This window comes from Nothobranchius furzeri, chromosome 1 (assembly GCF_043380555.1).
Source record: "Nothobranchius furzeri strain GRZ-AD chromosome 1, NfurGRZ-RIMD1, whole genome shotgun sequence".
Lineage (NCBI taxonomy): Eukaryota > Metazoa > Chordata > Actinopteri > Cyprinodontiformes > Nothobranchiidae > Nothobranchius > Nothobranchius furzeri.
In genome coordinates this window covers 64,002,104-64,030,051 of record NC_091741.1, presented here as the reverse complement: position 1 = coordinate 64,030,051, position 27,948 = coordinate 64,002,104, and the positions used below count along the sequence as shown (strand labels likewise).

The following is a 27,948-nucleotide window of genomic DNA, read 5'->3' as shown; positions in this document are numbered from 1 at the left end:
TCTGCGTCTTTCTTTTATTTTTCACTCCGCTTCTCGCAGTTTAAAATGGCGGCGTTGAGCAGCGCCGAGTCCCCACCGCCCGTCTTTAATGGAGACGCCACAGAGCTGGAGCCGGGCAGGGACCGCGGCCTGGAGGAGCTGGGCACGGGCTTGGACTCTTCGTGCTCGTCGGGGATTCCCGGAGGTCCCCAGGATGAGGAGGTACTCGCTGCAGCGGCGGGGGAAGCGGGGCTTAGCTTGCTGGGGGAATGCTGGCTCCGTGCGGAGCTAATTGGCTGGAAACGTACAGGAAACACCGGTTGTAACCTAACGCGGATTGTTGGACTGCAGCGCTCGGTGCGGCATCATGCACCGAGCTAGTTTTTGTTCGGCACAGGCCGCGTCAGCCCTCGGCGTAATTACGTGAGCAGAGAGGTGCGGCAGAGCTCCATCTGCCAGCCGGAGTCTGATCATTTCGGGCCTGCTTCCCTCTGGGTCCGGGCTCCGCTTTCCAGGGGCTGCACGCGCACACGCCGCTGTTGACACAACAAAGACACGCAATTACAGTGGTGTGCAGCGTACTATGCGGGACTGTGGTGCGGTGCAAGTTAAATTAGGGTCTCATCCTCTCAGGTGGTGATGATGGCGCCAGTCATGATTGGTGCAACTCAGCTTCACGAGCTGATCTGATTATTATTGGTATTAATGACAACAGTGTTGTCATTAGCAGCTATAACCATAATATCAGCCACACACTCTGGTTGTCTCTGAATAGATCCCAGATGGAGCCTAACCTCAGAGGTCTCAGTGGACCTGGGCAGGAGCCTAATGATCACTTCAGGATCAGAAATGAAAACTACTCCCACACAGAATGTCCGGTGGTCCCGCTTTAGAGTCCAGCCCTGAACCTCCCCCCCAGTAAAACCATCTCAATGGGTTGTTGGAATATTTAGATGTGCCCAAGAGTGGGATGGATGTCCAGAGGGTTAGGGTACCTTGCCTTCAGATGTAGTTCTGATCCGGTTACTGAACTGAGAAAAAGCACATTACCGAAATTCAGCCCAAGTACAACACCAGCCTAAAACTGGTGTCAGGAGGAGGAACTGACCTTATTCTGCTCCGACCAGGTGACAGACAGGTCACTAGTTAATTAGCTGCAACTAGTGGCCGGCTGAACTGAAGGTGGATGTTTGACAGTTCAGTTTCAACTTGACACAGAGCCCGACAACATAAACACAGATTTAGTTCTAACCAGAGGACTAATTCATCTGATTTCATCACCAGGTTATAGTTATCTACTCTGGATGGTGTTACTGATTAGTTTATATGGGATGAATGTTAACCAGCTGGAACTTTCAGGTTTCACATCAGTAATAAAACATCTGGATGTGCCTGTTGGTGTAATACTAAAGTCATTGTGGTGGAGAGGGGTTTCCAGCTCCTAAATCCACCAAAATCAGGTTCCAGCAGAACTCATTTAAATCTTCAGAGTTCTGCTTGTTTTTATTTGTCAGGAATTGTGTCAGACGTGTGTTCTCATTGACATCAGAAGGCTGTTTCTTGTTTTTTTTTTGGTCTGCATTTACTAGGGCTGCACGATATTAGGTAAACCTGCGATATGCGATAACAGTGATTAATATTGCATTGACGATAATACTTGCGATGAATAAAAACTTAACTCGGGAACAACAATAATCTAAAACATAGAAATAAAAAATTACAAAAAAAATCATAAGAATGAGAAAAGCAAAAGATGTGAGGAAAGGAAAAGAAAAGAAATAAGAAAAGGCAATCAGTGGATCCCAGGAAAAGCAGAATCAGCAGAATTAGCATAACAAAGCTAACCATCAAAATTAAGTGCCCAGGGATCTAACCTATGAGAACCTTCCCAATTGGCTAAATGGGTGAAGAGCTCAATTTGATTTGTTAAAAAAAAACATCCTGCTGCCGTTTGACAGAATGCATATGTGTAGCTAGGGATGGGTACCTTTGACATTTGAATCGATCCGGTACTAATTCCCGGTACCTACGAATCGATACCGGTACTTAACGGTACCAATTTTCGATACTTTTGAGTGTTTATTATTTTAATTCTCTTTTATAATTAAATATACTTTTCTCAATATATAACCATATTTGATAAATATCACGATAAATAACATTCAACTGTTTGTATTTTAACATCGTCCTTGTAGTTTTATAAGCTGATAATTAAACTGAAGCAAACATCTTTACTGTGAACTAAATTTACTGTGTATCTTCATTCCTTTTGCTGTCTTTTTTCATTAGATTTTTCCTACTGGGAAGTTAGAATTTCCGAAGAGAAAGCAAACGCACCATTAGCTGATAACAATGGTAGCAATGGAAGCTAACATACCAAGCTAACGTTATCTTAAACAGTTTATTTAGCTGCTGGAGCAGATTAAAATGATGATGCCTCACAGATCGTTGTCACTGGTTTCATCTTGACCCAATCACCCGTCGCATTTAGTAAAGTGAAGCCAAACTTTAGAGCATGTTCATGTTCTTCTAGTCGGGAATTCGGAGTTCCGAGGAGAAAGCGAACGCACCATTAGCGAAACGGAAGCTAACATATCAAGCTAATTATATTTACCTACCGGAGCAGATTAAGATGAGGATGTCTCACTTAGATCGTTGTCGCTGGTTTCATCATCACCCAGTTACCCATCACATTTAGTGAAGTGGACCCAAGCTTTAGCCTGCGTTCTTTCTACCATGCTGCTCTGTTTACAACTGGTTCGCAGTGAGCGACGACATAACGCTCTTGCGCATGCGCAGCTGTCGTGGCAACTGGCAAGTTCTCGTTATGAAGGACGGGTACCGAAACGAGGCACCGTTTGAAATGACGTGAATCGGTGCTCGGTCGGTACTATGGAATTCGGTCGGTACCTTAAAAAGTACCGAATTCAGTACCCATCCCTATAAAAATATTTGAGCTGACCATTCATTGTGATATTTATCTGTCTTTGCTATATGCATATTGCGCATGTTGATATCGCGATAACGATATATTTAAGATGTATTGTGCAGCCCCAGCATTTACTGATGATGATGTTCAGCTCTAAACCTGTGGACCCTCCACTTCACACTTAAAACTCATAATCACCATTTTTCATCGTAAAATGTGAGATATTCTTCACTCTAGAGTTCACATTTATTTACTAAAATTTCCCATTCTGTGTCCTGATTTTACTGACTGATGATGACAGTGGAGTTTCTGTTCTGTTGTTTTGTTGCTTTCCTGCTGCCCCAGCAGGAGTTTACTGGTTTCCATGGGAGTGAGGATGTTATTTAGTGGTGAGGTTTTTCCTAAACAAACATGTTGTTGTAATTCTTAAACCAGAACGTCTTATTCGACTTTGATAAACTCATGCTTTCACCTGCTGAGGTGTTTTCATGTGGAAGCTAAAGGTGAGGCTAATGCTAGCTCACCTTCTCTCTGATTGTTTGACTTGGTGATCGTTTGGGTCCAGACAAGTTATCTTGTGTTTCTTGTTGGTTTTGGTCTGACAGAACTTTCTGAGAAGTTGTTCTCTGACGTCTAAAACATTGTATGTGTGTTTTTCTGACTGGATCTTTTGTGTTTAGAGCTAATTGTGTCATTTACCTGCAGCAGACCTCTTCTCCTCAGCTCACTGTAAGATCTCCTCTTTGTCCATCTGTCCTCCTTTGTCCCCCCGTCTCCCCTGTCCCCCCATCACTCCCACTGACAGGAGATGCTGCAGCTGTCCTCCTTCAGTACTATAAGTGTGGGAAAATGTAGATTATGGGGAACTTAAATTTGTTAGATCATCAACCTTAGAACAAATTGTGCAACTTTCTGTGCTTTACAGGAAATTCAATTTTAATGTCCAATTCCAGGACATTTGCCTGCTTTTTCCATAAGACTGTAGCTTTGTATGTGCACATCCATCTGTCCCACTCTGGGTTCAATGTCCTTCTAGCACAGGCAGTCACCCTGGAGATAAATGATCTCCACTTGTGAAGTCTGATCAGAATTTTATGGACATCATATTTTGATTTAAGCGAGTAGCTATTCCTTATTCAGAAATGGTAAATAAGAGGCCACAATGTCCCACTTTTACCTATAATTTTACCAATAATGGAACTGATTCTCCCAGAGAAAACGCTGAGTTTTCAGAAACATCAGAGCTACTCAGAGACCAACTGTTGCCATAATCCTGGACAGAATGATTTGTGTATTTGACTCGACTCAACAAACCAAAGCAGCAGAGAGGGAGTTGCATCGAGTGAGAGACTAACACAGACTGTAAGAACTCACAACACTGTTCTCAGCCACCTCTGTTGTGTTCAAAATGTGCACTAATTCCCTATAGTTTCACTATTTCTTCAGTCATGACTTTGTACATACTGTACGTACTGCACTGCCACACTTCATAGTTTTGCCTTTTGTGGTCCACCTTCTACAGTTCTTGACATAGCAGGATTAATTCCCATAAATAAAATTGATTTTGAAATGTTTTAAATAAATTCAGAATGATTTGTCTGCAGTGAGAAATAGATTACATCCCCCACCCCTGATCTTTACAATTGACCAAAAGTTTTTATGATGCCCCCGTGTTAGGAGATTTACTCTAATTGGTTTCCGGTTCTAACTCAGGCTTAGGTCGTTTCATTTGTGTCCTTGGGCGAGACACTTTACTCCTTGCCTTCTTCTTACCTTCTCAGTGGACCAGTGGTAGAGTTCCCACTCTGGGACTGGGAGATCAGGGTTCAAATCCTCGTTGGGTCATACCAAAGACTTTAAAAAATGTGACCCAATGCCTTCCCGCTTGACACTCAGCTTTAAGGGGTTGTATTCAGGGTTAAACCACAAAATGTTCCTGAGCGCAGCCACAGCTGCAGCTCACTGCTCCCCACGAAGATGGGTAAAATGTGAAGATTGATTTCACCCGTGTATGATGACTATTGGGATTCTGATTTTAACTTTAACTCCACCTGGCCTGCTGGTGGCAGTCGGAGGGCCTGGTGGCGCCAGTTCTGTTGGCGTGCCCCAGGGCAGCTGCAGCTACAGTGTAGCTCATTGCCATTAGGGCTGCAACGATTCGCCGACTAATTGTTTCAATAGTCGGTGACTAGTTGACTATTAAAATAGTCGTTAGTTGCAGCCCCAATTGCCATCATTGGCATTAGAATGTGTGTGAATGATGTTTACAATAAGTTGGAGTTCCTGAGTTAGAAAGCACTAAATACATGTACAGTGATCCCTCGCTACTTCGCGGTTCGTTTATCGCGGATTCAGGACTTTGCAGATTTTTTCTTTGGAGCCTTATTCAAGGGAAATTTGCCGATTCGCGGTATTTTTCACCGATTCGTGGTATTTTTCTATGCGAAATATCAAGAAATTCTTGTTTGTTTTTCATCAATTTCATCATAAAATGCACTTTTTGTAATAAAACTATAAAAAAAACAAGTAAAAAATTTTTTTTCTTGAGTTTTACCCACAAAAAGAGAATGTGATCATACGATAATTCAATATAGTACTGTATGTCAGACTGGTCGGCTGGATTCGGGAGTTGAGCTTGTAGGGAGCGTGGTTTCACAGACGCGGAAGTGAGAGCGTCGGTGAAACGCCGGCTCACGATTTAATCAAGGAAACCCCCGAGCGTTCGAGCGTCAACGAAGTGACACGGAAATGCTGGGCTTTCCAGAAGTAAGTAAGATAACTTACTATGAGCTGATAGTTCGTGGGATGGATCGGTAGGTTGGAAACTCTGATCATGAATCTGAAGAAACAATGACTGAGTGGTGAGCTGGAAAGGCGACTTCCGTTTATAGCCGCGGTTTGTGACGTAGGTGCGACGTGGAGGGAATCCCCGCGAGGAGCATGCTGGGAGTTGTGGTCCATAGTGGAGGCCGGCTAGCTGGAAGAGGCTGGCCTGGGAACTTGGGTTCTGACACTGTACTGTAAATATGGTGTCCCTACTTCGCGGATTTTCACCTATCGCGGCCAGGTCTGGAACGCATCTACCGCGATAAACGAGGGATCACTGTACTATATATATATTAGGGATGCGTATTGGTGAATTTATGGTGATACGATACGTATCACGATAGAGGAGACAATATATTGCGATACATTCAGTCAGATGATATTGATTTTTTTTAGACTGAATTTATTATAGGAAAATTCAATGAACAGTCCAAACTGATACTTAACATGTTTAACATGAAGTGTCTGAACCATAATAGAGGAATTTACATTTCAATGGTAGAAACAAAGCCCATTGCACATGCCTGTCAACTAGCGGTCGGCGTTTGAATTGCGAGGGTGACTCAGTCAGGTCATACCAAAGATCTTGAAAAAATGGGACCCGATGCCTCCCTGCTTGACACTCAGCATTAGGGGTTGGAGGGGGGGTTAAACCACCAAATGGTTCCTGAGCACGGCTGTGTCTGCTGCTCACTGCTCTCCCAGGGGATGGGTCAGATGCGGAAAACAAAAGTTCACACACCTGTGTGTGTGACAACTAATGGGACTTTAACTTTAATATTCATGTGCATGACTTTATCATGTTAGTGAAACCAGCATGAGTAACCAAAGTATTTGCATACAGTTCAAGTCGCCCAACTGAGAATAGTTCAGCTCAGTCTGGTCAACTGGTCTCAACATCCTGGTCATCGGCTATCTGTGGGCTTTTTTACTTGAGTTTACTGAGCTGGAGTAGCAGATCCTGTGTGCATCATTGTTGGGTTCTTTGCTAGAAGTGGTTGATCTGAATTATGATAGAAATACATTACTATCATGTGGCTGATGGTTCTAGCAGCAGGTGGGATTAGATTGTGACTGGAAGGGACAGATTATTGTCCAAAAACAAGAACCACCCTCGAATGGGTCCAGTAGCTTTGTTTAAACTGGGTCATTCTTAGTTTTTGACTCTGATATGAAGATTTATGGGTTTCACTTTGTTACCAGTCTGAAAGGTTTTAGTGGACGTCTGTTCAAGAGTCAGGCAGTGAGTAGGCAATCATTTTCTGTTGGATTAAAAGATATAGGACTTCATAAGGTTTATTTAATCATTTTTCTCATAGTGACTTCTCTTGTGGCTTGACAGGTTTCAGCTGGTAACTGGTTTTCCTCGGAAGAGCTCTGTGATGTTGTGATGTTCAGTGGTTAATAGTTTTGTTTAGAGTCGGAGCTTGAGTCCTGCTTCTGTTGAAAAACATATGATGGTACTTTTTATCTGACAGCCTCACTCACGTTTGGGACTGAAATGTCTTAAAACAGCTCCCATCTCTTCAGCCTCCTGCTGGTTCGTGTGATGTTATTTCATAGACCTTTACACCATCATCAGTTTCGCACTACTGGGTTATATACATGGAATTTTTGTTATTAACACAGAAATATTTTCATCAACTTTTATAAACTAGTTTTATATTCGTAGATGTTTTCACAAAACTGTGTTCTTATTTTCATGGATTTCAGTTTAATTAGCATTGATTTCTGAAGTTATTTGCATAAAATTAAGCAGTTTATCCCCATATGAAATTCTACATTAATTTACATGAAATATTGTTCAAAATTAATTATGTATTCATCTACAAGGAAGTCTATGGTTATTTAAATGGAAGTACTTGGAATTATATGGTTATTACCATGACATTATATGGTTATTTATATGGAATTGTATGGTTATTTACATGAAATTATATTATTATTCACATGGAATTGTTTCCATGGAATTATATGTTTATTCCTATGAAATTGTATGTTTTTTTACATGAGAATATATGGTTATTCCCATGACATTATATGGTAATTCCAAGAAAACTGTATGGTTATTTCTATGGAATTGTGTAGTTATTCACATGAAATTGTGTTGTTATTCACATTGAATTGTGTGGTTATTCCCATGGAATTGTATGATTATTCCCATTGGAATTATAGTCCCATGAAATTATATTGTTATTCATATGAAATTGTGTGGTTATTTCCATGGAATTGTATGGTTATTCCCATAAAATTGTATGGTTTTTCCAATGAAATTATATGGCTATTTAAATGAAATTATGTGGTTGTTCCCATGACATTTAATGGCTATTCAAATGAAATTGTGTGGTTATTTCTATGAAATTGTATGGTTATTCACATGGATTTGTGTGGTTATTTACATGGGATTGTATTATTATTATTCCAATGGAATCATATGGGTAGTCCCATGAAATTATATTATTTCTATAAATTTGTGTGGTTATTTCTATGGAATTGCATGGTTGTTCCAATGAAATTTTATGATTATTTACATGGAATTATGTGGTTATATTTACAATAAATCATGTGGTTAATCACATGAAATTATTTGGTAATTTACAATAAATTATGTGGTTTGTCACATGGAGGGAAAGTCAGTAAATTGTAAATTTTTCCACTGTAACTTCCTAATATTCCAGCTAAAAGAACAGCTTAACTCATTCACTGGCACTGCCAGCCATTTCCTGATCAGAAAAGCCCTTCGCTGCCCGCGTTTTTCAGCGTTTTCACTGTTTTTTTAAGAGTCACAGAACGTTGCACTCTAAGATGATGTCAACGCCAAAACTAACAAAACAAAGAGGAGACTCACCTTTTGCATCAGGAAGAATCCACACGTTTCAAGCGTTATTTGTTCTTTCACAATCCGTTGTCGAATTGTGATCGGCAGAAGCTTTTCCGGTTCGCACCTTACTTTTTTTACAGCAGCGGCCCAAAATGATCTCCTAACACATGGATTTTCTGCTTCCTGATCACGTGACTTGTGACGTACGCGAATGAAGATCTGCTTTAGAGCTGGGATGTTTGTTCTCACGGTGCGGGGGCTCGTTCGACGCCCACACGGTAAAAAAAATTGGCAGTGAACTGTTGGATTTAAAATGACGACTTTTGTCGTCAATGCCAGTGAATGAGTTAATGTAAATGTGATATAGATCTTTAAAACACACACTCCATGTAAATCTTCAGAACACACACACAAACACGGTGACTCATAAAAGTAAGAGCTTAATGTGATGTCCAGAGCACAAGATGGTTTATTATCTTAGTTTTCTTCCTGTTTTAGTTCTGGATTTTAAGTGAAAGCCTTCAGAAAAAACAATAATTGATTCCTGGCAGGTTTTGTCTTTATACCAAGTTTATGACGTTTTCTGATTCTGTGAAACTTGAAATATCCATAGGCCGCTTTTGAGCAGAACAAACGTATTGATGTGCATCTGCAGATGGTAGAGCGGGCTGGTGGCCACACCCCGGACAAACTGCTGTATTGTATGACACGAGTCTTTCTCTGTGGTTGTGTCCTCACCCAGAAGTAAAATCGGTGTGCTTGTAAAGCAGAACAACGTGACACAAGAATTCTAATAATGAGCTTTTTATTGATTATTTTGTTTTGTTTTTATTAGAAACTAGAAATGATTCATATTCTCTTACAAATGAGTGAAACAGATACTGAATCTTCTGTTGGCAACCCGTCCAGCGCCGAGTGGGCTGATATTCCAGACAGCCTATCACAACCCCTCTACCATATTAAGGTGGTGATCCTGAGAATACTACCCTACCATCATTCATTGGCTTTTTGTCATCCATCTTTAGTTTCAAAACATTAATAAACAAAGGTCGGAAGCTGTTCTGCAAGGGTGCAACAGGAAGTCAGTCCAAAGATCAAAGCTTTGGTGCAGTTTCCTGCTGTTTAGGGAAAAATGGGTCAGTTTGGTCAAGATTATGTGATACCAGTCCTTTTTCAGACTTTTGAATTCAGCTATTTTCACACTAACTGTTGCTTTTCTTTGCAGATCTGGAACATCAAACAGATGATCAAGCTGACACAGGAACACTTAGAGGCTCTACTGGAGAAGTTTGGAGGAGAACACAATCCTCCCTCCATATATTTGGAGGTAGGGACGGGCTGGGTGGGTATCTCTGGCCGTGTGGAAGCCATTCGGTGGTTTAATGTGGTGGTTTGTTTACGACAGGCCTATGAGGAGTACACCAGTAAACTGGATGCCTTGCAGCAGAGGGAGCAACAGCTGCTGGAGGCCATGGGAAACACTACAGACTTCTGCACCTCCTCTCCAACACCAGGCCTGCTGGAGGTCAAGATGGGAGGTTGTGGAGCTGGAGGAGCTCAAGCCTTTCCCTCTGCCCCTAGCACGTTAGCCGTCCTCCAGACCCCCACAGATGCTGGTCGAGCCAACCCCCGCTCCCCTCAGAAGCCCATCGTCAGGGTCTTCTTACCCAATAAGCAGAGAACTGTGGTACGTCTGATGGGCTGCCTGAGAGCTCGACTAGACTATTGGTCTCAGGAGGAAACTATAACTCCTAACTCTCAATGTGATTTAGGTTTTTGTCTAATCCAACACGACGATTGTTGATCATTTAAATATCTATTTTCTTTCTTAATTTTTTAGTTTAAACCCTAAGTTCATAGTTTCTTCCCTCTTCACTGTTGGCTCTGTATTTCATTTGTTTCTTTATTCCAGACAAATGCTAACAGACAACACCTTTAAATGACTTTCTGTAGCAGAACAAAACGTGGAGAGTTAGGACTTCAGGAGACATCTAGCTTACACTAAACAACAACAAAAGTAGCTAAATTAATCAGTAATAGATTTCAGGTACTATTTTCTATCAAATAAAGACCGACAGGGCAACGTGTCTGCCCTGCTGAGCTGTCAGAACCTCAGATGGTAGTTTTTCCATCTACAGACTCACATTGGGGCTGTTTCCTGTCGGCTGTTGGTTCTTTCTGGTCACTAACTGGTGTTGTGGTGTGTTCAGGTCCCAGCCCGCTGTGGGATGACTGTGAGGGACTCCCTGAAGAAGGCTCTGATGATGAGAGGACTGATCCCAGAGTGCTGTGCTGTCTACAGAATACAGGATGGGTCAGTATTAACCATCGGTATTAACCCACTGGGCCAGTCAGAGGAGGTCCGGGTGTTGAACACAAATGAACACATCAGTGCAATATGAATGTATAGAAATATTACAAATAAACAGATTTCTGTATAGACAAAGATGGACAAAATAATCTTAATGAGAGCACTTCATTCCCGATAATTTCCTTTAAATGTGGGCCTTTCCCTGTAGTGACTATAAACATGTTACCATGATGGGAATTACTTCTATCAGGATGTTGGTTGCATCACACAGTCTAGTTCAGACCCGCATCACTGGAGCAGTCAGGTATCAATCACCTGATCTACATGTAAATGTAATGAAATAGATTACAGTTATTTAATGAGCCATAAGGCGTGAGATTCCATAGGAAATATAGAATCCACCTGACGGATCGAGGGTTATTTAAACCAGAAGATGGGATCTTTTTATTGCAGAGATTAGATGACCGTTACGTATTCACTCAGAGACAACAGAATAGAGAGAGTCAAGTTTAAAAGTTAAGAATTTTATTACTAACAAATTAAACTAGGCTGACTTTAAAACTAAATGTATAGTGTAACTAAAAATGGATGAGACGGTGAATGGATGACGTGTGATGTTAAATCAGAACCAACAAATCTAAAGAAGCGATTGTTCTGACGGGAACTGAAGGTGTTGTTTTGCATTAAGCTTTGGTTCGGAAGTTCAGAAACACATGAGACACCATCATGCTGGTCTACCTACCCTTGGTGGAAGTCCTCTGTAGATCAGGAATATCTAGGTCCAGTTAGGGATGCACCGATCAGGTTTTTTTGCTGCCGATCACCGATACAGATATCAAAGAATGCTGATCACCGATACCGATCACGTGGATTGGCCAGAAATTTTCTACAACATTATAATGAGTGCTACAAACTACATAATCTGGGAATAAAGGAAATGTAACCTAATCTAAAATGGTCTGTATTAAGGTTGTCATGGTGTGAAAATTTAACCTCACGGTTATTGTGACCAAAATTACCACGGTTTTCGGTATTATCGCGGTATTTTTTTTAAACGTGCTACATTTTCACACAATTAAATAAACCCTGTATGTCAGGAAATATTGTCCTCAGTTTGTGTCTAAATGTTTCCTAAAATGTGTTATTTTGTAATTATGTTGTTTATTTGTTTACATTTTTTCCCTTTAGTCTTTAAAATACCAATATTTGCCCATAACTTCTTATTTTATGTCTGTTTGATGTCATCATTTAAAAATATTAGATCAGATGATACTCAGTACTCAAGTAGCCTTCTAATCAGATACTTTTTTACCCTTACTTGAGTAATAAACCCTATATCAGGAAAATATTGTCCTCAGTTTGTGTCCTTCCAGTGAGCTTTGCAGATGTGGGAAAATGTCATCAGGCAGTAATCCTTGTTAAATTCATAATTATTCTCGGAGAGAGACCAACTCTAATCTGCCCCTGGGAGCCCCGTAATGCATAGCGTCATTTCAACATGGGGGTGTCCGCGACACGGTTTATATGCAGGTAGCGGCGCTGCGGCTGCTTTATATAGCGACTCGTTGCATTCTCCCTCAACCCAAATCCTCGGATCACGCATTTTAGCTAAAGCGCTAACGTTAGCTTGCCTTGCGTTGACTGTAGAGTTGTGGGTGATGGTCACGCAGATGTGTCATGAGATTTGAAGCGTTGCTGCCTTTCACAGACACTTTTTCTGCACGTGCTGCAAACAGGATAGCCGTCTTCTATCACCTGTCCCTCGGCGTTCTTCAAATATCCAAAAGATGCCCATACTTCCGACTTTGTCTTCTTTGAGGGATAATAAATGTCCTCCTGAGCGCTGCCGTCTCCTCCTTTGACCATTATTTCAGCTTTAGCTTCAAGAAAGTTTTGGTTGTAAACAACAAAGCGCGCATGTGCTGCCGGCAATTTCAGCAGATGATACGGTGGCTGGTAAGGGTCACCGTACCTACACCGCAGCCACGGTAATCCACCGAGATAATATAGTTTTTTTAAAAACAAGGCAGTTATTATTATTGTCAACTTTTTTACCGGGGTTTACCGCTACACTGGTTACCGTGACAACCCTACCTGATCGGTCTGCTATGATCTATTTTGAAAACTCCGATCAAAACCGATAGGGGCGCTATCGGCCGATTGGGATCAAATGCCAATCCATCGGTGCAGCCCTAGGTCCAGTGGACCCTCTCTGGAACTGAGCCGGTAGGAAAAGCCGCGGTTCGGATCAAACCCGTCTTGAGTTACTTCCGTGCATACGACACGTTATTGACGTCTGGTCAGACCCAAGCTTGGGTCCGGAAGGTTGAGCTTTTGTTCTGAAAGGAACTGCTGCCGCTGTTGGAAGAGCGACTGGATTTTTCAGCTTGTCGTTGTTTTTTCAGTTAAAGAGTTTAGATCAGGATTGGCCACTCCGTCACTTTCTCTGGAACGCTTTGAACTGGCGTTAGAGCTGACATGGCATAGTTGTATACTTCGGATGTTATGGTTTATTGTCGAATGAAAAATGACCAAACACCATCAGAACCACGCCTCCGTCAGATCTGTAAGATTCTGATTGGATCAGTGAAAGTAATGTGTCATGTCTTTTTAACGCTACGTGAAATGAGTCCTGTTGGAACATTTAAAGTCATATTACTTATTATATTCTGTAGGATCATAATAAAGTAATTAATATTTTGATTTCATAGATCGGTCACATCTTATTCATTGACTAACACTTTGATGGATTAGCTTTATTAAAATAGAGTTCTTTGATTAATTAAAAGAAAAGAGTTCATTCTTCATTCTTCTGTTGAGCTGAAAATAAGCAGGTTAGAAGGAATGCATGAGACCTTGAGACCATATCTCATGCAGACCAGTCTTGAGCAAAGAAGGGAAAAATAAGAGTCATTCCATTCTGTTACATAAATAAACACTTCCCGCCCAACATCAGCAGCACCCATGTGTCTTTAGGAATCAGACGTGAACATGGCTCAGTCCCTTCAGACACGAGAGCATTAATGAGTCATAGGGAGGAATGGCAATGATCCGAGACTTTCTGCTGGTGTGAAGAACCAGGGAGTTCCTGTTTTCAGCAGGAAACCATGGTGGTGGTTTAACCAACAGCAGCTCTACACGTTCTCCTGAGCAGCTCTATCTGGTTTCTGCTTTAGAGAGAAGAAGCCGATTGACTGGGACACAGACATCTCCTGGCTGACGGGAGAGGAGCTCCACGTGGAGGTGCTCGAGAACGTGCCCCTCACCACGCATAACTTTGTAAGTATGGGTTTTCTGGCGTCCCTTCAGAGTTGGATCTGTGAGCCAGCTTCTGCTGCCGGATTCGAGAGTTCTGCATCCTTTCTGCTCTTGTTTAGCAAGTAAATGTAGGAATTTCAGTCACAGCCTTGAAGTGATCTTCATGCAGCAGAAATTACCATAGGTGGCGTTATGCTTTGCTCTGATTCAAAATGTGTGTTTGTGTGTTTGACAGGTAAGGAAGACCTTCTTCACGCTGGCCTTCTGTGATTTCTGCAGAAAGCTGCTGTTCCAGGGTTTCCGCTGTCAGACCTGTGGCTACAAGTTTCACCAGCGCTGCAGCACAGAGGTTCCACTCATGTGTGTCAACTACGACCAGCTAGAGTAAGTCCAGGGATGAAGGTGGATAGGTTCCCCAGATTCGGTTCACCTACCAGAACCACCCTGTCTCTCAGCCGATCCCTGAGCACACTCCATTGCTCTAGAGTGGTTGGAGGGTTTTCTTTTAGCCGTTCAGGTTCTAAAGATGGTCATTGTGTTTCACAGTTTTAGTCATGTTCCTGTTTACTTAAAGAGCAAGTCAACCCTAAGTCTACAGGGTTTTTTTGCTGATAAACTGCACAATTGAGTGAAATAGTGCTGTAGACGTGTAGTCATTTAGGTATTTGGGGGGTTTCGCAGTCTGTCACCCACTGCTGCAGACCCGCAGGGCCTCTTAGTCCGCCAGGCACAACTCCGTGTGGCACATTTTTTAAATAGGTGTGGGTTGGGTAAGACTGGTTGGGGGACAACTTACTCTTTTATTTATTTATGTATTTATTTATTTTTTTAATCTCTGTCTGATTTCCTCATGTTGTCATCGGTGGTCCGAGGTTTGTCCGTCATTAGCCACGTTTACATGCGCATATTTAATTGGATTGAATGCCCATTCAGATAGAAAATTCTGAATGTAAACATGTCAGTCGGAATATTCTGATCCGATTCGGCCCGATCGGATTGAAATTTCAATCCGATTGAGAGAGGTGGTTTATTCCGTTCTTCATTCCAATTGACGTGCATGTACACAGCCATTTGGATTGTTGGGGTAAAATAATGCCCTCTGCGCATGTGTGCAACAGCGAGCGGGCCTCTCCGCTGTCATTTGGACTGCCTGACTTCAAAAATGACGGCGTAATTAACGAGCGACGGCTTTTAAATCCGACGACAAACCGTCCCCGTTTCAGTAATATTTAATTCAGAACTTGCATTTTGTGGAAGTAAAATAAAAATCTGATTATTGCACAAATCATTCGACAAACATGTTCAAATCTGTACTGGAAATATGCAGGTTTATCGCGGGGGCTGCAGCGCACGGATCCCCGTTTCTGTCAGCCTTGAACGCAGCAGCTTCTGCAGCAGGTGGTGGAGACGAGCTTGTAAAGAACACAGGATAATCTGGGTTTTACAGACCTGACTGGAGGCTGATGTTGGGTAGGAAAACGTCCTCGGTTAAATACTCTGGACGACAGTAAAGTCCGTGTTAAAAGCTCGTAAACGCAGATGACCTGAGATGTGGTTCGTTAATGATGAACACAGGCTTCTAAACTTCCTGAACATCTTCTGTTATTTTGTTTGAACAGATTGTTCTCAACAGTTTCAGCTGATTGTCACATGTTATTAATAATAAGCCACAACAGAGCTCAGTAATAAAACATGAGTCTAACCCCACCCCCACCCCGCTCTGTGCCGCAGCTGTCACTTCAGACCCGCGGACCAGCTGATCAAGAGGCGGAGACATAACCCTCCCTTATTTTAATCAACAATAAAATGCAGCAAAGCATATATCTGCAGTTATTCACTGAAGAAAACGTAACTTCTATGAGCTAAATAAAAATCTTAAATTGAATAAATGGATCAGGAAAGCAGGAATAATAGTTATTTCTGTTTTTACATTTTCCATTTCGTTTCATGGCGTTTGTTTACAATTTTTCTTTCGGGAAAGGCAACTCTGCGCATGCTCAACCTCTTTAATCGGATGAAATGCTTGGTGCATATGTACGCACAGCATGATCGGATCATTTCAGTTCGTGTCCATGTGAACAGAGCTTCGGAAATTCCGATCAACCAAGATTTCAATCGGATTGAGGAAATTTGGCTCATGTAAACACAGCTAGAGTTGCTGTTAAAGCTTCTTCTGCAGTGAGGAAAAAGTGACCCCATGACACCCCGGCTCACTTCTAATTGTTCTGATGGGAACTGAAGGTGTTGTTTGATGACTACAACCAACATTATTTAACAAAACCAGCTACAAAACAGACCACTCTGATGCTTTTATTACTTAAAGCATTAATTTTCAAGTGTGGTGTGTGAGCTCCCTCTGGTGGAGATAGCCAGTGAATTACTATCCTGGAATTGTAAACATTGAGACTGAAGCAGATGTGAGATAAAAGGTGTTTAGTTTGTATGTGTGACTGTAGTAATGGGTGACCTTCATCCAGTAGTGTCAGTAGAACATAGCTGCCCTCCTTGGTGCCTGTTGTTTATGTAAGGTCAGCGTGTGCAGTATGAGTAAAGTGTTGCTGAAACACGTTTATATTTTTGTCCATCTAAATTATAAGAATATTTACCTACAGCGAGTGCAGGTTTTGATGCGTTCATTCCATTTTTAATCATGCACCAAACCAGATGTGTGTGCAGAGATCACCTGTATTTAAGAGTGTACTGTTTCAGGGCAACTGGAGCTTCTGAGTGCAGAATTGAACACATGCTGTGTTACCCCTGCAGTAGGGTCATGCCTCCAGCTCTGACTTGGGTTTTTATCATTCTTGAATAGTACCTTTTAATGTTTTCTGTTCTGTAGCTTGTTGCTTGTCTCAAAGTTCTTTGAGCATCACCCGTTCAGCCAGGAGGAGGTGTCCTCAGAAGGAACCACCCCCGTGTCTGAGGTCTGTCCGTCCCTCCCTCCATCTGACTCTATTGGGTGAGTTGTCTTCTTCATATTTCTCCATGAGGAATCCTCCTCCTCCTCCTAATGTTCATAAAGCATTAGCAGCCAGTAGCTGATGTTTATTTTTACATAAATGTGTTAAAAATGATCAGCTTTAATTTGCTATTCCAGACGATATCTCTCTTATTTGATCTCTTCAGGTCTATGTGCCATACCACTGTGTCCCCGTCCAAGTCCATCCCCATTCCAGCTAGTTTCAGGCCCAACGAGGAGGACCACCGCAACCAGTTTGGCCAGCGGGACCGTTCGTCCTCTGCCCCCAACGTCCATATCAACACAATTGAGCCTGTCAACATTGATGTGAGTCTGCTCGTCCTGGCGGGACATCAGTGTGTGTTCAGGTTCTGTTCCAATGGGATCTCAACACACCCCAAATCATTATTAAACAGATTTTAGTAACACTGCAGAGGCATCTCTGCTGTCCAGAACTTCCGTGGGGTCAGAAACAAACCAACTGCACTTAATCTCCTTGAAGACATTTCACTTCTCATCCAAAGAGCGTTTAAACAGAAAAGTGCGGAGTGTCTAGCTCTAGTTGATTTTAGCTGGTTTATAAGTTACTCCTCTTTCCAGTATTGTTGGCGTCAGACTAGCTCTCATTTATGATCTACAGTTTCAAAGCTTGATACCTTGAATGAGAAGCAAACATCTTCATGAAGAAAAAAAATCCAGTTATCTTGTTTGTGAACGTATCCAGATTATGGAGTCCTGGTGGACTCAATAAACCTTTATCTGTAGATCCAAACCAAAAAACAAGCAGAGGCCTCATTTATCAAGCTTGCTTGCACACAAAACGGGGTTGGAAAACCGCGTACGCAACTTTCCACGCAAACTTTGGGATTTATGAAAGAAAACTTAGCGGGAAAATGTGCGCAACTTTAAGTTGACTAAGGACCTGGCTTACACACATTTTGGACATGGAGAGCACCTGCAGTGCTGCTGCTGAGAAGGATAAAATTATGAATTTCAGCAGCATTATCACTTGTACTGCTTCGTGTTCACACAGAACAAGACCCCCCACATGCACACACACAACACACACACACACATACAGCCTGAAGTGCAGAATACTGAATGCAGAATATCAGCAGGGGGACAGATTGAGACAGAATGTCATGCGTATGTGACAGTGAGTGTCCTGTCACTGTGACCCGATTGATCATGTGCCCTGGCTACTTAGACAAGGGAGATCTCTGTTTGGCTGACTGGTTAGCGCGCGTGACTTTCACTCAGGGGTCTGGGGATCGAATCCCGATTGGACCATTGTTTATATATCTGCCACAGATCTCTCTGAAGAACTCAGCATTGACGGCTTCAGCAACGCTGTGCCACTATGTGGATTTTCTCTTATTTATTTTGCAAAAGCTCTTCCTTTCATGTCTCCACGTCACCCACAGGTACCTCAACTTCTGCTTGTGAAATAGTGCTTCCTTGATCTGCCTTGATCTACGGTCGCCATGTCATTGGCGGAGCGCTGCAACAGCCGGCTTATGTATATAAATGAGGTCCACAAGGCACTTTGCATTGACTATTTATGGCAGTAAGTGGGCGTGGTGAGGGCGGGATGTGACTAAAAGGCAGCTGAGAAACTTTCTAGATAGTTTCTGATTTATGAAGTGGAGATTGCGTGCAGCTGTGCGTACTCCATGTTTGATAGATCACAAACCTACTTGGCGTAAGTACTTTTTTTTTGCTGAGCTTAAGTACGGTTTTAGTAAGGATTCTACACAATGTTTGATAAATGAGACCCCTGGTAACTAATAAGTCAGGTCCTCTGAAGGGGCTCAGTTTGTACAACAAATTCATTCTGAGCAGCTCCTCTTTGGTTAAAACCTAACTGGTCATAAAACACATGGTGACATGTAGATATGTCGTACAGACCACAGGTCGGAAAATCACCCTGATTCAGGCTTCCTGTTTGACTCAGTGGACCATCAGCACAACTCACATTTCTGACACTCGTTAACATTTTCTTTCTTTCTTCCTTTTAAGGACCTTATTCGAGATCAGGGCTTGCAGAGGTCTGATGGAGGTAAGGACTTAAAAGAACAAACCATTTTTGATTCATCTGTGCACCCCCATCCCCCCTCCATCCTCCATCTGTGTCCTCCTGGTCTTTTAGACATATCTGTGTAAGCAGCTCAGGCCTGAGAAGTGAAGTCACTTGTGCTTTCTCTTGCACCGACTGGTGTCTAAGACCACTGATGATGTCAGGGTTTCTAAACCACAACAAAACTGTACACAGATCAGTTATAACTTGATGGTAAAACCTGGTCCTGATTGTGGGTGGAGCTTATCTGACTTCAAAGTCAGTTGCAAATGTAGGATTTTCTTCTGAGTTTGAGGCCATGATGGGGCCACAGTATTTATAGAGGGGCCAAGTATTAGTCCAACATCCTTAGACACGATTTCACACTGGAAATTCTAATTTGGCTCACTAGCTCTACTAGTGTTTGGACTTGGATTTGCCTCCACCCAAAATCTGATCAGCCCACAAAGGACAGAGGGCCTTTTAGGATGTCAGTCACATTTCAGCAAGGGCTAAGATGCCTAATAGGAGGAAGGAAGGCTGGACTAGACGTCCTTCTTTCACTAGTTTGGACATTACTTTGAGACGTAGCTCCTACCTGAAGGTTGTTGCTGACCAAGGGCTTCTTTTGCTAAACAGTCCCAGTCTAAAGTGTTGACATGTCCTTCAATTTGTGTCCTCTCACTCGTTACCACTTATCCAAGTTCAAGCCATGGAGATGCCAAGTACAGGAGGGAAACTCGCATTCTCCAGCTCCTAGACCACCCCTCAATGTTCCTCGACCAGAGAGAAGACATAACCCCTCCCCCCAGATGGTCGACCCAGTCATCTTGGTCAGAACCACATCCTCATTTTTATCAGATCGGGCTCCTCTCTTTATCTCGAAGCCTGGCCATGCTACAAACACCATTTCAGCCCTTGGATCCAGGATCTCATTCCTTAATTCCTGATCCAGATCTCACGACCACAGACGAGGGTTTGGGTAGATCACTAAATCAAGAGCTACACCTTTCAGCTCTGCTTCTTCTTCACTCTGATCATCCGGATCCACGCCCTCTGCTGCAAGTAAAGTCTCGATCCATCAGTGCATCTATCCTCCATCCTACCACCACTCAGTCACAAGGCATCAAGATTCTAGAACTCCTGCAGGATTCAGAGACTTTCCCAATCTAGAGGGAACGTTCCACCTTGGTTTAGTGATAAATCCCAAATGAGCACCTGTGGGACTAGAGCTCCTCACCGCCTTCTGGTTTACAAAGATCAGCAGGCGACTGTTTGGTACCATAAGGCTCCTGCCTCTGTGAGTCGGTTTTGTGTCTAAAGCTGGAGTAACTCAGTACTAGGAGACATTATCACTGATCTGTGTAAACATTAAACTGAACATTTAGAAGTCTGCAGGTAGCAGAGCTGTAGCTGAGGATTCTGGGGGACAGGGGGAGTAGCAGTGATGGTCTGTCTGTCTGTCTTTACCCTTGCAGCCCCCCTGACCCATCCTGCCTGCTGCTTGAGGAAGAACCGAACACGGACCTCAAGCCCCCTCCTATACCCCAATGAAATAGTGTTTGACTTTGAACCTGAGCCCCTTTTCCGAGGTAGTTAGGCCTCTTTGTGTTCCTGTGTCCTTCACCCATGACCTCACATGACCTCTGGTGGAGTCAGTGCTCTATGAAGGTGATCGTTCAGCTTTTACCTTTGATATCAGTTTGGACACAAAAGCTTTTGTTTATTAGAAACGCTTAAATTGTTCTCATCAAAAAGTCAGCTATGTCTTAAATGTGAAACCAGCTGAACCACATAGGGAGTAGTGACTCCACACACACACACACACACACACACACACACACCCACCAACCATGTCTATTCCGCTGTGTTTCCTCCCTCTCTTCATCAGAATAGACACTACATATATTTAAAGCGCTGGGTTCTAATCTAACCTGAAGTGTAGAAAACCACCCAACAGTTTCCACCAAGTCGTTATTAATTAAATATAAACAAAGACAACATGTAAAACTGAGCCCATCTGATCAGATTATTGATGAACTGATAATAATCATTAACTGATAATCAGCAGATGTTTAGTCAGTTTGCTCCTCCGGAGCATACAGATGTGTGTGTGTGTTAACACAAGAAGGAAAGACATCTAGAAGCCACGGTTACTGCCCACCCATGTAGGAGAGTCGAAGGTCATTTCCAAACTACTCCGAGTCCGTTATTCTGCAGAGAGAGATTATTCACTTAGTTCCTGGTGCTGAAGGCAGTTCTGCCGGACCATCAGGTGGCCTCAGTTCTTCCATGTTGTCTGTTGGATTAGATTAGAACCCTTCAGAGCCTGGTGAGGATCAGATCTGTTTATTTAGTCCTGATCAGTAGAACTTAACTGTGTTCTTGTGATCCAGTCAGCCGGTGAGTCCTCAGGAAGGTGACTGAATGAGGAGATCTCATGTAATAAACCTAAGCAGCTCATCTCCGACTGATGTGAGAAGTTTTTAATTGGATTCGGTAAAATCGTAAATTGATTGAAGTCGTTTTAAAATTGGATTATTATGTTGACTAGTTGTATCCTGATTGGATGGATTCATGCTGAGATGTAATTAATAAGCTGAAAATAAAACCTGTGCTAGGACTCAGTTTGTCTCGTTGGTCCACTGTCTCTAGGATCAGAATAGGTCATTCTGTGAAACCATTACCTGCCTCCAGGCTTCCCACCCTCTCCCTTTTGCATGTGATGCAAGTGCTTCACTTCCTGTCTTCACCCAATCCTCCATTTTTCCTGTCCTCTCTTGATTTAATTTGATCTGTGTGTCCAGCTTTCCTCTTACTGTTGGTCCTCCTTTCCAGGATCCACCACAGGGCTGTCGGCCACACCCCCCGCCTCTCTACCCGGCTCCCTGACCAACGTCAAAGTCCCGCAGAAGTCTCCGTGTCAGCAGAGGGAGCGCAAGTCATCCTCATCGTCCGAAGACCGCAATAAAATGGTGAGACCATCGGAGACTCTGAGCTGTGCTGCAGCATCTGGTGTGCTGGTGCTGACTTCCTGTCCTGTGAAACAGAAAACACTGGGGAGAAGAGACTCCAGTGATGACTGGGAAATCCCTGAGGGCCAAATCACCCTGGGTCAGAGGATAGGCTCGGGGTCCTTTGGAACTGTGTTCAAAGGGAAGTGGCACGGTACGATCGCTTTCTTTTCAGACTCTGAGAGCTTATTTGAGTCTGAGCTGGACTCTAAAGACGCCAACACCAAACAGCTGACTGATGTGTCCTTTCTGCTCCCAGGTGATGTGGCCGTGAAGATGCTGAACGTCACTGCTCCCACGCCACAACAGCTTCAGGCTTTCAAGAATGAAGTGGGAGTCCTCAGGTATCCGTTTCACCCTCGTCCTCCGTCACAAGCCTGAGATCACAGATTTAACATGAATACAGCACAAAGTTAGTAGAGCTGGACCAGCATCTATCCCAGAATTCATTGGTTAGGGGGCTGGGCCTAGGACAGGTCTGGTTCTAGCTGTGAGCAGGGAGGATCTTCTGTGTAGCAGGTTGTGTTGTAAATCCGACGGAACCCATGACTGAATAGTGTTGTTGAGTCTTATGAAGATGATGATCAGGGTTCTCCATTGCGTTTCTTTATTTCCTGAATCGTCCTAATTTGTCCAACCAGCCCTAGAGGCTCCAGATCCGTCTTCAGACCAGAACCAGCTTTTTAAAACCACACTGGCTTGATGCTGCGCCCCCAACAGATGACTGCAGCTCAGATTTCACGCTCCATCACAGAACAGAGCATGTGTAACATCTTGCACATGGCAGATTAGAGTTTCCTCTAAGAGTCCAGTGTACTCTGTCCTTTCTTGTCTACAACCTCACTGTTGTGTCTCTGGTCCAGTCTGCTGTCCAGGTCAACGCTGAAGTGTTTATTTCTCCACCACCTCCGTTTCTTCTCCTGTGGTGGAACAAGAGTTTGACACGTTCCTGGTTCTTCTAATAGCCACAGTCACTTCGTTTGTGCTTGTTCACATTCAAGAGGAGAGATTTTTCCTTCATGCCACAAACTGGTCCACAGGTTTTCTGGACTTGGTCTCTAACGTGAGGCACAAAACCTTTCAGCCTGTTTCACATGTAGTTGTTAGTCCAGGAGCTTGTGGAGGCGTCCACCTGTGTCTTCTGGAGTATCTTACATTTTAGAGAGAACCTGCCTGGTTTGTCCCGTTTCACTGAGGGTTTGGTGAAGCAGGTGTGTGAGGATGTCTTCAACTCCACAATGAGCTAGATGCATATGCTCCTGGAGTTAATGATCTCTAGAGAACTTTCATGAACTTTTTCTGCTTGAAGCCAGTATGCTTTATCCTTTAACACACACCTCTTACTTTGTTCTACTGGATCTTGATTCCAAGCTGGTTTTCTTGGTGTGTTTTTTATGAGGGGTAGCACCTCACTGTTCTGGAGGAGATGGTGTTGTCCACACAGTTTAGTCAGTCACACACACACACACACTCAGTGCAGGAATGATGTCATCTCCATGTGGCACAGAGTGAATTCCAGTCTGTAGTTACCCTTCATGTTGATTTTGGTCGCATCACTGGGGTTCTCAGTGCCTGCTACTCTGGGTTAGACCTTTTGGCGACTCAAAGTGGGAAAATAAAAACCTCGATCTTCTGAGATAAAACAAGTCCCTGTAGTTAATTTTTCATTTGTATTCACTATAAGCCCTAACTTTTATTTTATTTTTACTAGTGTTTACTCTGTTATATTGAATCAGCTGCAGTCGAACTAAGGGATGTGTGTTTTCACCAGGAAAACACGTCACGTCAATATCCTGCTGTTTATGGGCTACACCACCAAGCCCCAGCTGGCCATTGTGACCCAGTGGTGTGAAGGCTCCAGTCTTTACCACCACCTGCACATCATTGAGACCAAGTTTGAGATGATCAAGCTGATTGACATCGCACGGCAGACCGCTCAGGGCATGGAGTGAGTTCCCACACACACACACACACACACACACCAGCTGTTCTTGTCTAACTTCCTTTCTCTTGTTTGTCCTCAGTTACCTGCATGCCAAATCAATCATCCATAGAGACCTGAAGAGCAACAGTATCCTTATGGAACGTGCCTCAGGCCAACCATCAGCTGCTGTTCACAGCTGGGCTGACACAGCAGTGGTGAAAACAAACGTATTCCAGTGTGCATGAGTTGTGCATTAACTGCTTCAGCAGCAGGAGAGATTTTCCTTCACCTCCTCTCCCAGATATTTTCCTCCATGAGGATCTGACGGTAAAGATTGGTGACTTTGGACTGGCAACAGTCAAGTCTCGCTGGAGTGGCTCCCACCAGTTTGAACAACTGTCTGGATCAATACTTTGGATGGTCAGTGTTTATTTGGCTCCAGGTCCATTTGTACTTCTGCTGAGACACACTCTTGTAGCTTCGAGTACCTCATACTTGTTCTAAAAGAAACTATGGCCGTTTCTCAATACCCAATTATGTTAGTGCATTCTTGTATTCTTTTCAAGTATATTCTTGGCAAGTACAGCAGAAAGTCCGTACAAGAGAACAAGTATTGCATTTGGAACAGAATCGTACTCCATTACATCAAGGCAACAAGCATTGCTTCATGCTATTAAAAAAAAGGATCTGAAATACAAAATAAAAGTCTAGTTTATCCCTTAAATACCAAAACAACAATGAATACACTTCATTTGTCATAGATTTGGTTCATTTTTTTTTAATCTAAATTGATAAAATACAATCATTTTCCGATGTTAAAGAAAAACTTCTTTTTGATCAAAACAGCTATTTAAGGCAACACTGCTTTTATTTTGATAGTGGTGTAGCTAATTAACGTTTTGAGGGATTGTGAAGAGTGTGAAAAATAAAACAGCAACTTTTACAGGTTACACACCATTATCTACAGTAACAGACAATTTCTTTTTCATTTATTTAGACTAAATCTTTTGTGTTTTTGGTGTAAAAACAATAGACTTATGAGCTTTCTCTTCTGCCTTTATCCATTCGGGGTATAACAGTTTGCAATGCAGTGCATTATGGGATACCTTTCTGGCCCAAGTCCACAGAAGAAAGCATTGATGCACCCTCAGTGCAGTGGACAGGGCAAGAACACATCTGGGAACTATAGCCTGTTTTAGAAAACAATGCTGCAACAGCGTGGTGGCATCAGAGAGCCTTAGGTCGTTCATAAGTGCCCAGGCTGTGATGGTCATGTTGCTCAATCGTGTCCTTTTTACAAAAGATTAGGGGATGGCGGTATAAAGGGGGTATGGGGTGGTCTATGTGCTGCTGCAGACTTCTGTGTATATTAGACATAACTTGCCTTTTATTGCGATTGAAGCCACGCCGTTAAGTTTTTTTAACAAGCCGCTCCTAAAAGTGTGTATCCTCCACGATCCCCGTGCAGTCTCTGGTGATCTGAGCTCTAGCTATAACGGAGAGGAGCTCTAGGAGGGCTGTATTGTTACAGTTTGCCATCTCAGCTGATTCGGATTACAAAAGCAAAACTTATGGCTCGTGTTTACTTTTATTTTTAATACATTTCCCTTCCGGAGCTCGGCAGTAACTCCCCACTTGGTCATGACACCTCCCTCTGTTGCGCCAAGGCGCAAAATGCATTCACAAGTCCAGCGTCGCGTTAATGTTACTACCAAGCGTGGTGGCTTGAATGCCGCAAAATTCCCGCATCACCATGCAGCCAGGGCGCGTTCATAAGACGCACCGTGGCGGACATGGCTTGTCCTGTATAAAGGGCTATTGAGAGTACTTGCCATGATGCGTACTTTGCATCGGAACAGTACTTGGCCCATCCTTGAAAAGGTATCGTAACAAATTTAGACGATTACGTAAGTACTGTTGAAAAACAACCCGTGTGATCTCATATCTTTGATTTGGCAAAAACTGACCTGATTATGCTGTAGAGCCGACTCTTCTGGGGCCCGTTAAGCTCTTACAGTTCAGCAGGTCAGAGGGCTCTGTTTAGAGAAGTCTTAATCGTGTGCGTGCGTTTGTGTTTGTGTGTGCGCGCATGCGTCCATCAGGCTCCAGAGGTGATCCGGTTGCAAGACAAGAATCCCTACAGCTTCCAGTCAGATGTCTACGCTTTTGGGATTGTTCTTTACGAGCTGATGTCAGGAGCTCTGCCCTACTCTAACATCAATAACAGAGATCAGGTAAGCCTTTACCTTTTGTGGTCCATCTGACATCACGTGATGTAATGGTGACCTATTAGGCTCAGAGTGATTCGCAGTGCAAAGCCACCTGTCAGACGTCATTAACCCGAGACACAAACCTTCCTTTCTGTCAGATTATATTTATGGTGGGGCGAGGTTACCTATCTCCTGACCTCAGCAAGGTGCGCAGCAACTGTCCAAAGGCCATGAAGAGACTGATGGCTGATTGTCTGAAGAAGAAACGAGAAGAGCGACCTCTCTTCCCCCAGGTGAGACATCAAGGCTGAAACTGTTCATTAACATTGGGCAAAATGGCAAGAGCTGAACGTCGGACCCTACAGGCCTCAGTCAGCAGGTTAAAGGTCATGACACCTCAGCTTAGGTTGGTCCTTCTGGAACAATTGGATCAAAATAGAGATGTTTACCCATAATGCACAGCAGCCCAAACAGCTGATCCCAGCTGTCAGCACAGTGGTGGAGGGTTGATGGTTTGGGCCGGTTCTGCAGCCACAGGTTTCACTGAGTCCACTATGAGCTCCCACAGTGTTCCAGAGTCTAACGAGAGAACGTCTGTCCGACAGCTGGAACTTGGACTTAACCAGGTCACAAAGCATAGCCATCATACAAACACAGCAGCAGATCTACACCAGAAACAATGTGCTGCGAAGGTCCAGTCAAACTCCAGATAATTTGGACCTTCGGAGAGCTGAATGTCTGCAAACCTCAGTGAAATGAAGCAATGTTGGAAAGAAAAGTGGACCAGAACTCCTCCAGAATCACGTGAGAGTATAGTGAGGTCAAGGTAAGAGTTCCTGGTGCTTTACCACCAGGTGGCGACAGAGGTCTGATACCAGTAGTCTAACTGGAGCTGTGACTCTCGTCTGGTTTTGGTGTTGGAGTTGAGGTCTAACTCTTGTCTGGTCCAATCATCTCCATAGATCTTGGCCTCCATTGAGCTGCTGGCTCGCTCTTTACCTAAAATCCACCGCAGCGCCTCGGAGCCTTCATTAAATCGTGCCGGGTTCCAGACAGAGGACTTCAGTTTGTATGCCTGCGCCTCACCTAAAACCCCCATCCAGGCTGGAGGCTACGGTAAGATCTAATCAGAGACTGGGTCTGACAGGATGTGTGTGAACTGCCTGAGTGACCATGACTCTGGTTGCTATAGCGATCCTCTCATATCTCCAGAGAAGCCACCTTTGCTGTTGTAATCACCCACTTTTACTGTGTGGTTTAGGAAAACGGTATTACCCTCCAGTTCCTCCAGTCCTTATTTATAAAATAATCAAATCCTCGGACCTCCTGATAAAGCTCAAGCTCAGGTGTTAGATGGTTCCTCTGAATGTTTCTAACACGACCTGAACAGGCTGATGCTGCTGTTCAGAACCGACACTCATTCTGCCTCTTTGTCTTTTTCCAGGAGAATTTTCTGCGTTTAAGTAACTCAAACCCGTCTGACCCTTCACTTCCCAAACATGGAATACATTTTTACTGGTAAGAACTCCCACAAGGTGGGAAAGAGTGTGTCGTTTTCTTCCCTCGCCACCCTGAAGAAAACATCACCTCATCAGGTCCGGTCCTCTAGAACGATGACCACAACACCCAAAACAGAACCAGAAACGGGACCAAAAAACACA

The 27,948-nt window shown here is 43.3% G+C and overlaps 1 protein-coding gene across 2 annotated transcripts; it reads left to right on the top strand.

Annotated features, from left to right (window-relative positions):
- Window positions 1–27,948, top strand: braf (B-Raf proto-oncogene, serine/threonine kinase). Of its 2 annotated transcripts, XM_015952973.3 has the most exons (20): window positions 1–201; window positions 9,781–9,882; window positions 9,961–10,242; window positions 10,766–10,869; window positions 14,043–14,145; window positions 14,360–14,508; window positions 16,964–17,083; window positions 17,251–17,410; window positions 19,103–19,142; window positions 20,618–20,731; window positions 21,978–22,114; window positions 22,190–22,307; window positions 22,413–22,497; window positions 23,925–24,101; window positions 24,178–24,224; window positions 24,379–24,497; window positions 26,180–26,311; window positions 26,446–26,580; window positions 27,250–27,403; window positions 27,732–27,948. In XM_015952973.3, the coding sequence occupies exons 1-20, from the start codon at window positions 46–48 to the stop codon at window positions 27,752–27,754; spliced, it is 2,457 nt and encodes an 818-aa protein (XP_015808459.1). In that variant the 5' UTR covers window positions 1–45; the 3' UTR covers window positions 27,755–27,948. The 2 variants fall into 2 exon arrangements, with proteins under 2 accessions (XP_015808459.1, XP_015808466.1); XM_015952980.3 differs by lacking the exon at window positions 20,618–20,731.

What these genes read in the sequence shown, in the direction of transcription:
- braf (XM_015952973.3), top strand. Translation starts at nt 46, where the DNA reads ATGGCGGCGTTGAGCAGCGCCGAGTCCCCACCGCCCGTCTTTAATGGA. An exon ending in GTCTACAGAATACAGGATGG is followed by an intron (nt 10,870 to 14,042) that starts GTCAGTATTAAC and finishes TTTCTGCTTTAG; the next exon opens with AGAGAAGAAGCCGATTGACT. An exon ending in ACATCAATAACAGAGATCAG is followed by an intron (nt 26,312 to 26,445) that starts GTAAGCCTTTAC and finishes CCTTTCTGTCAG; the next exon opens with ATTATATTTATGGTGGGGCG.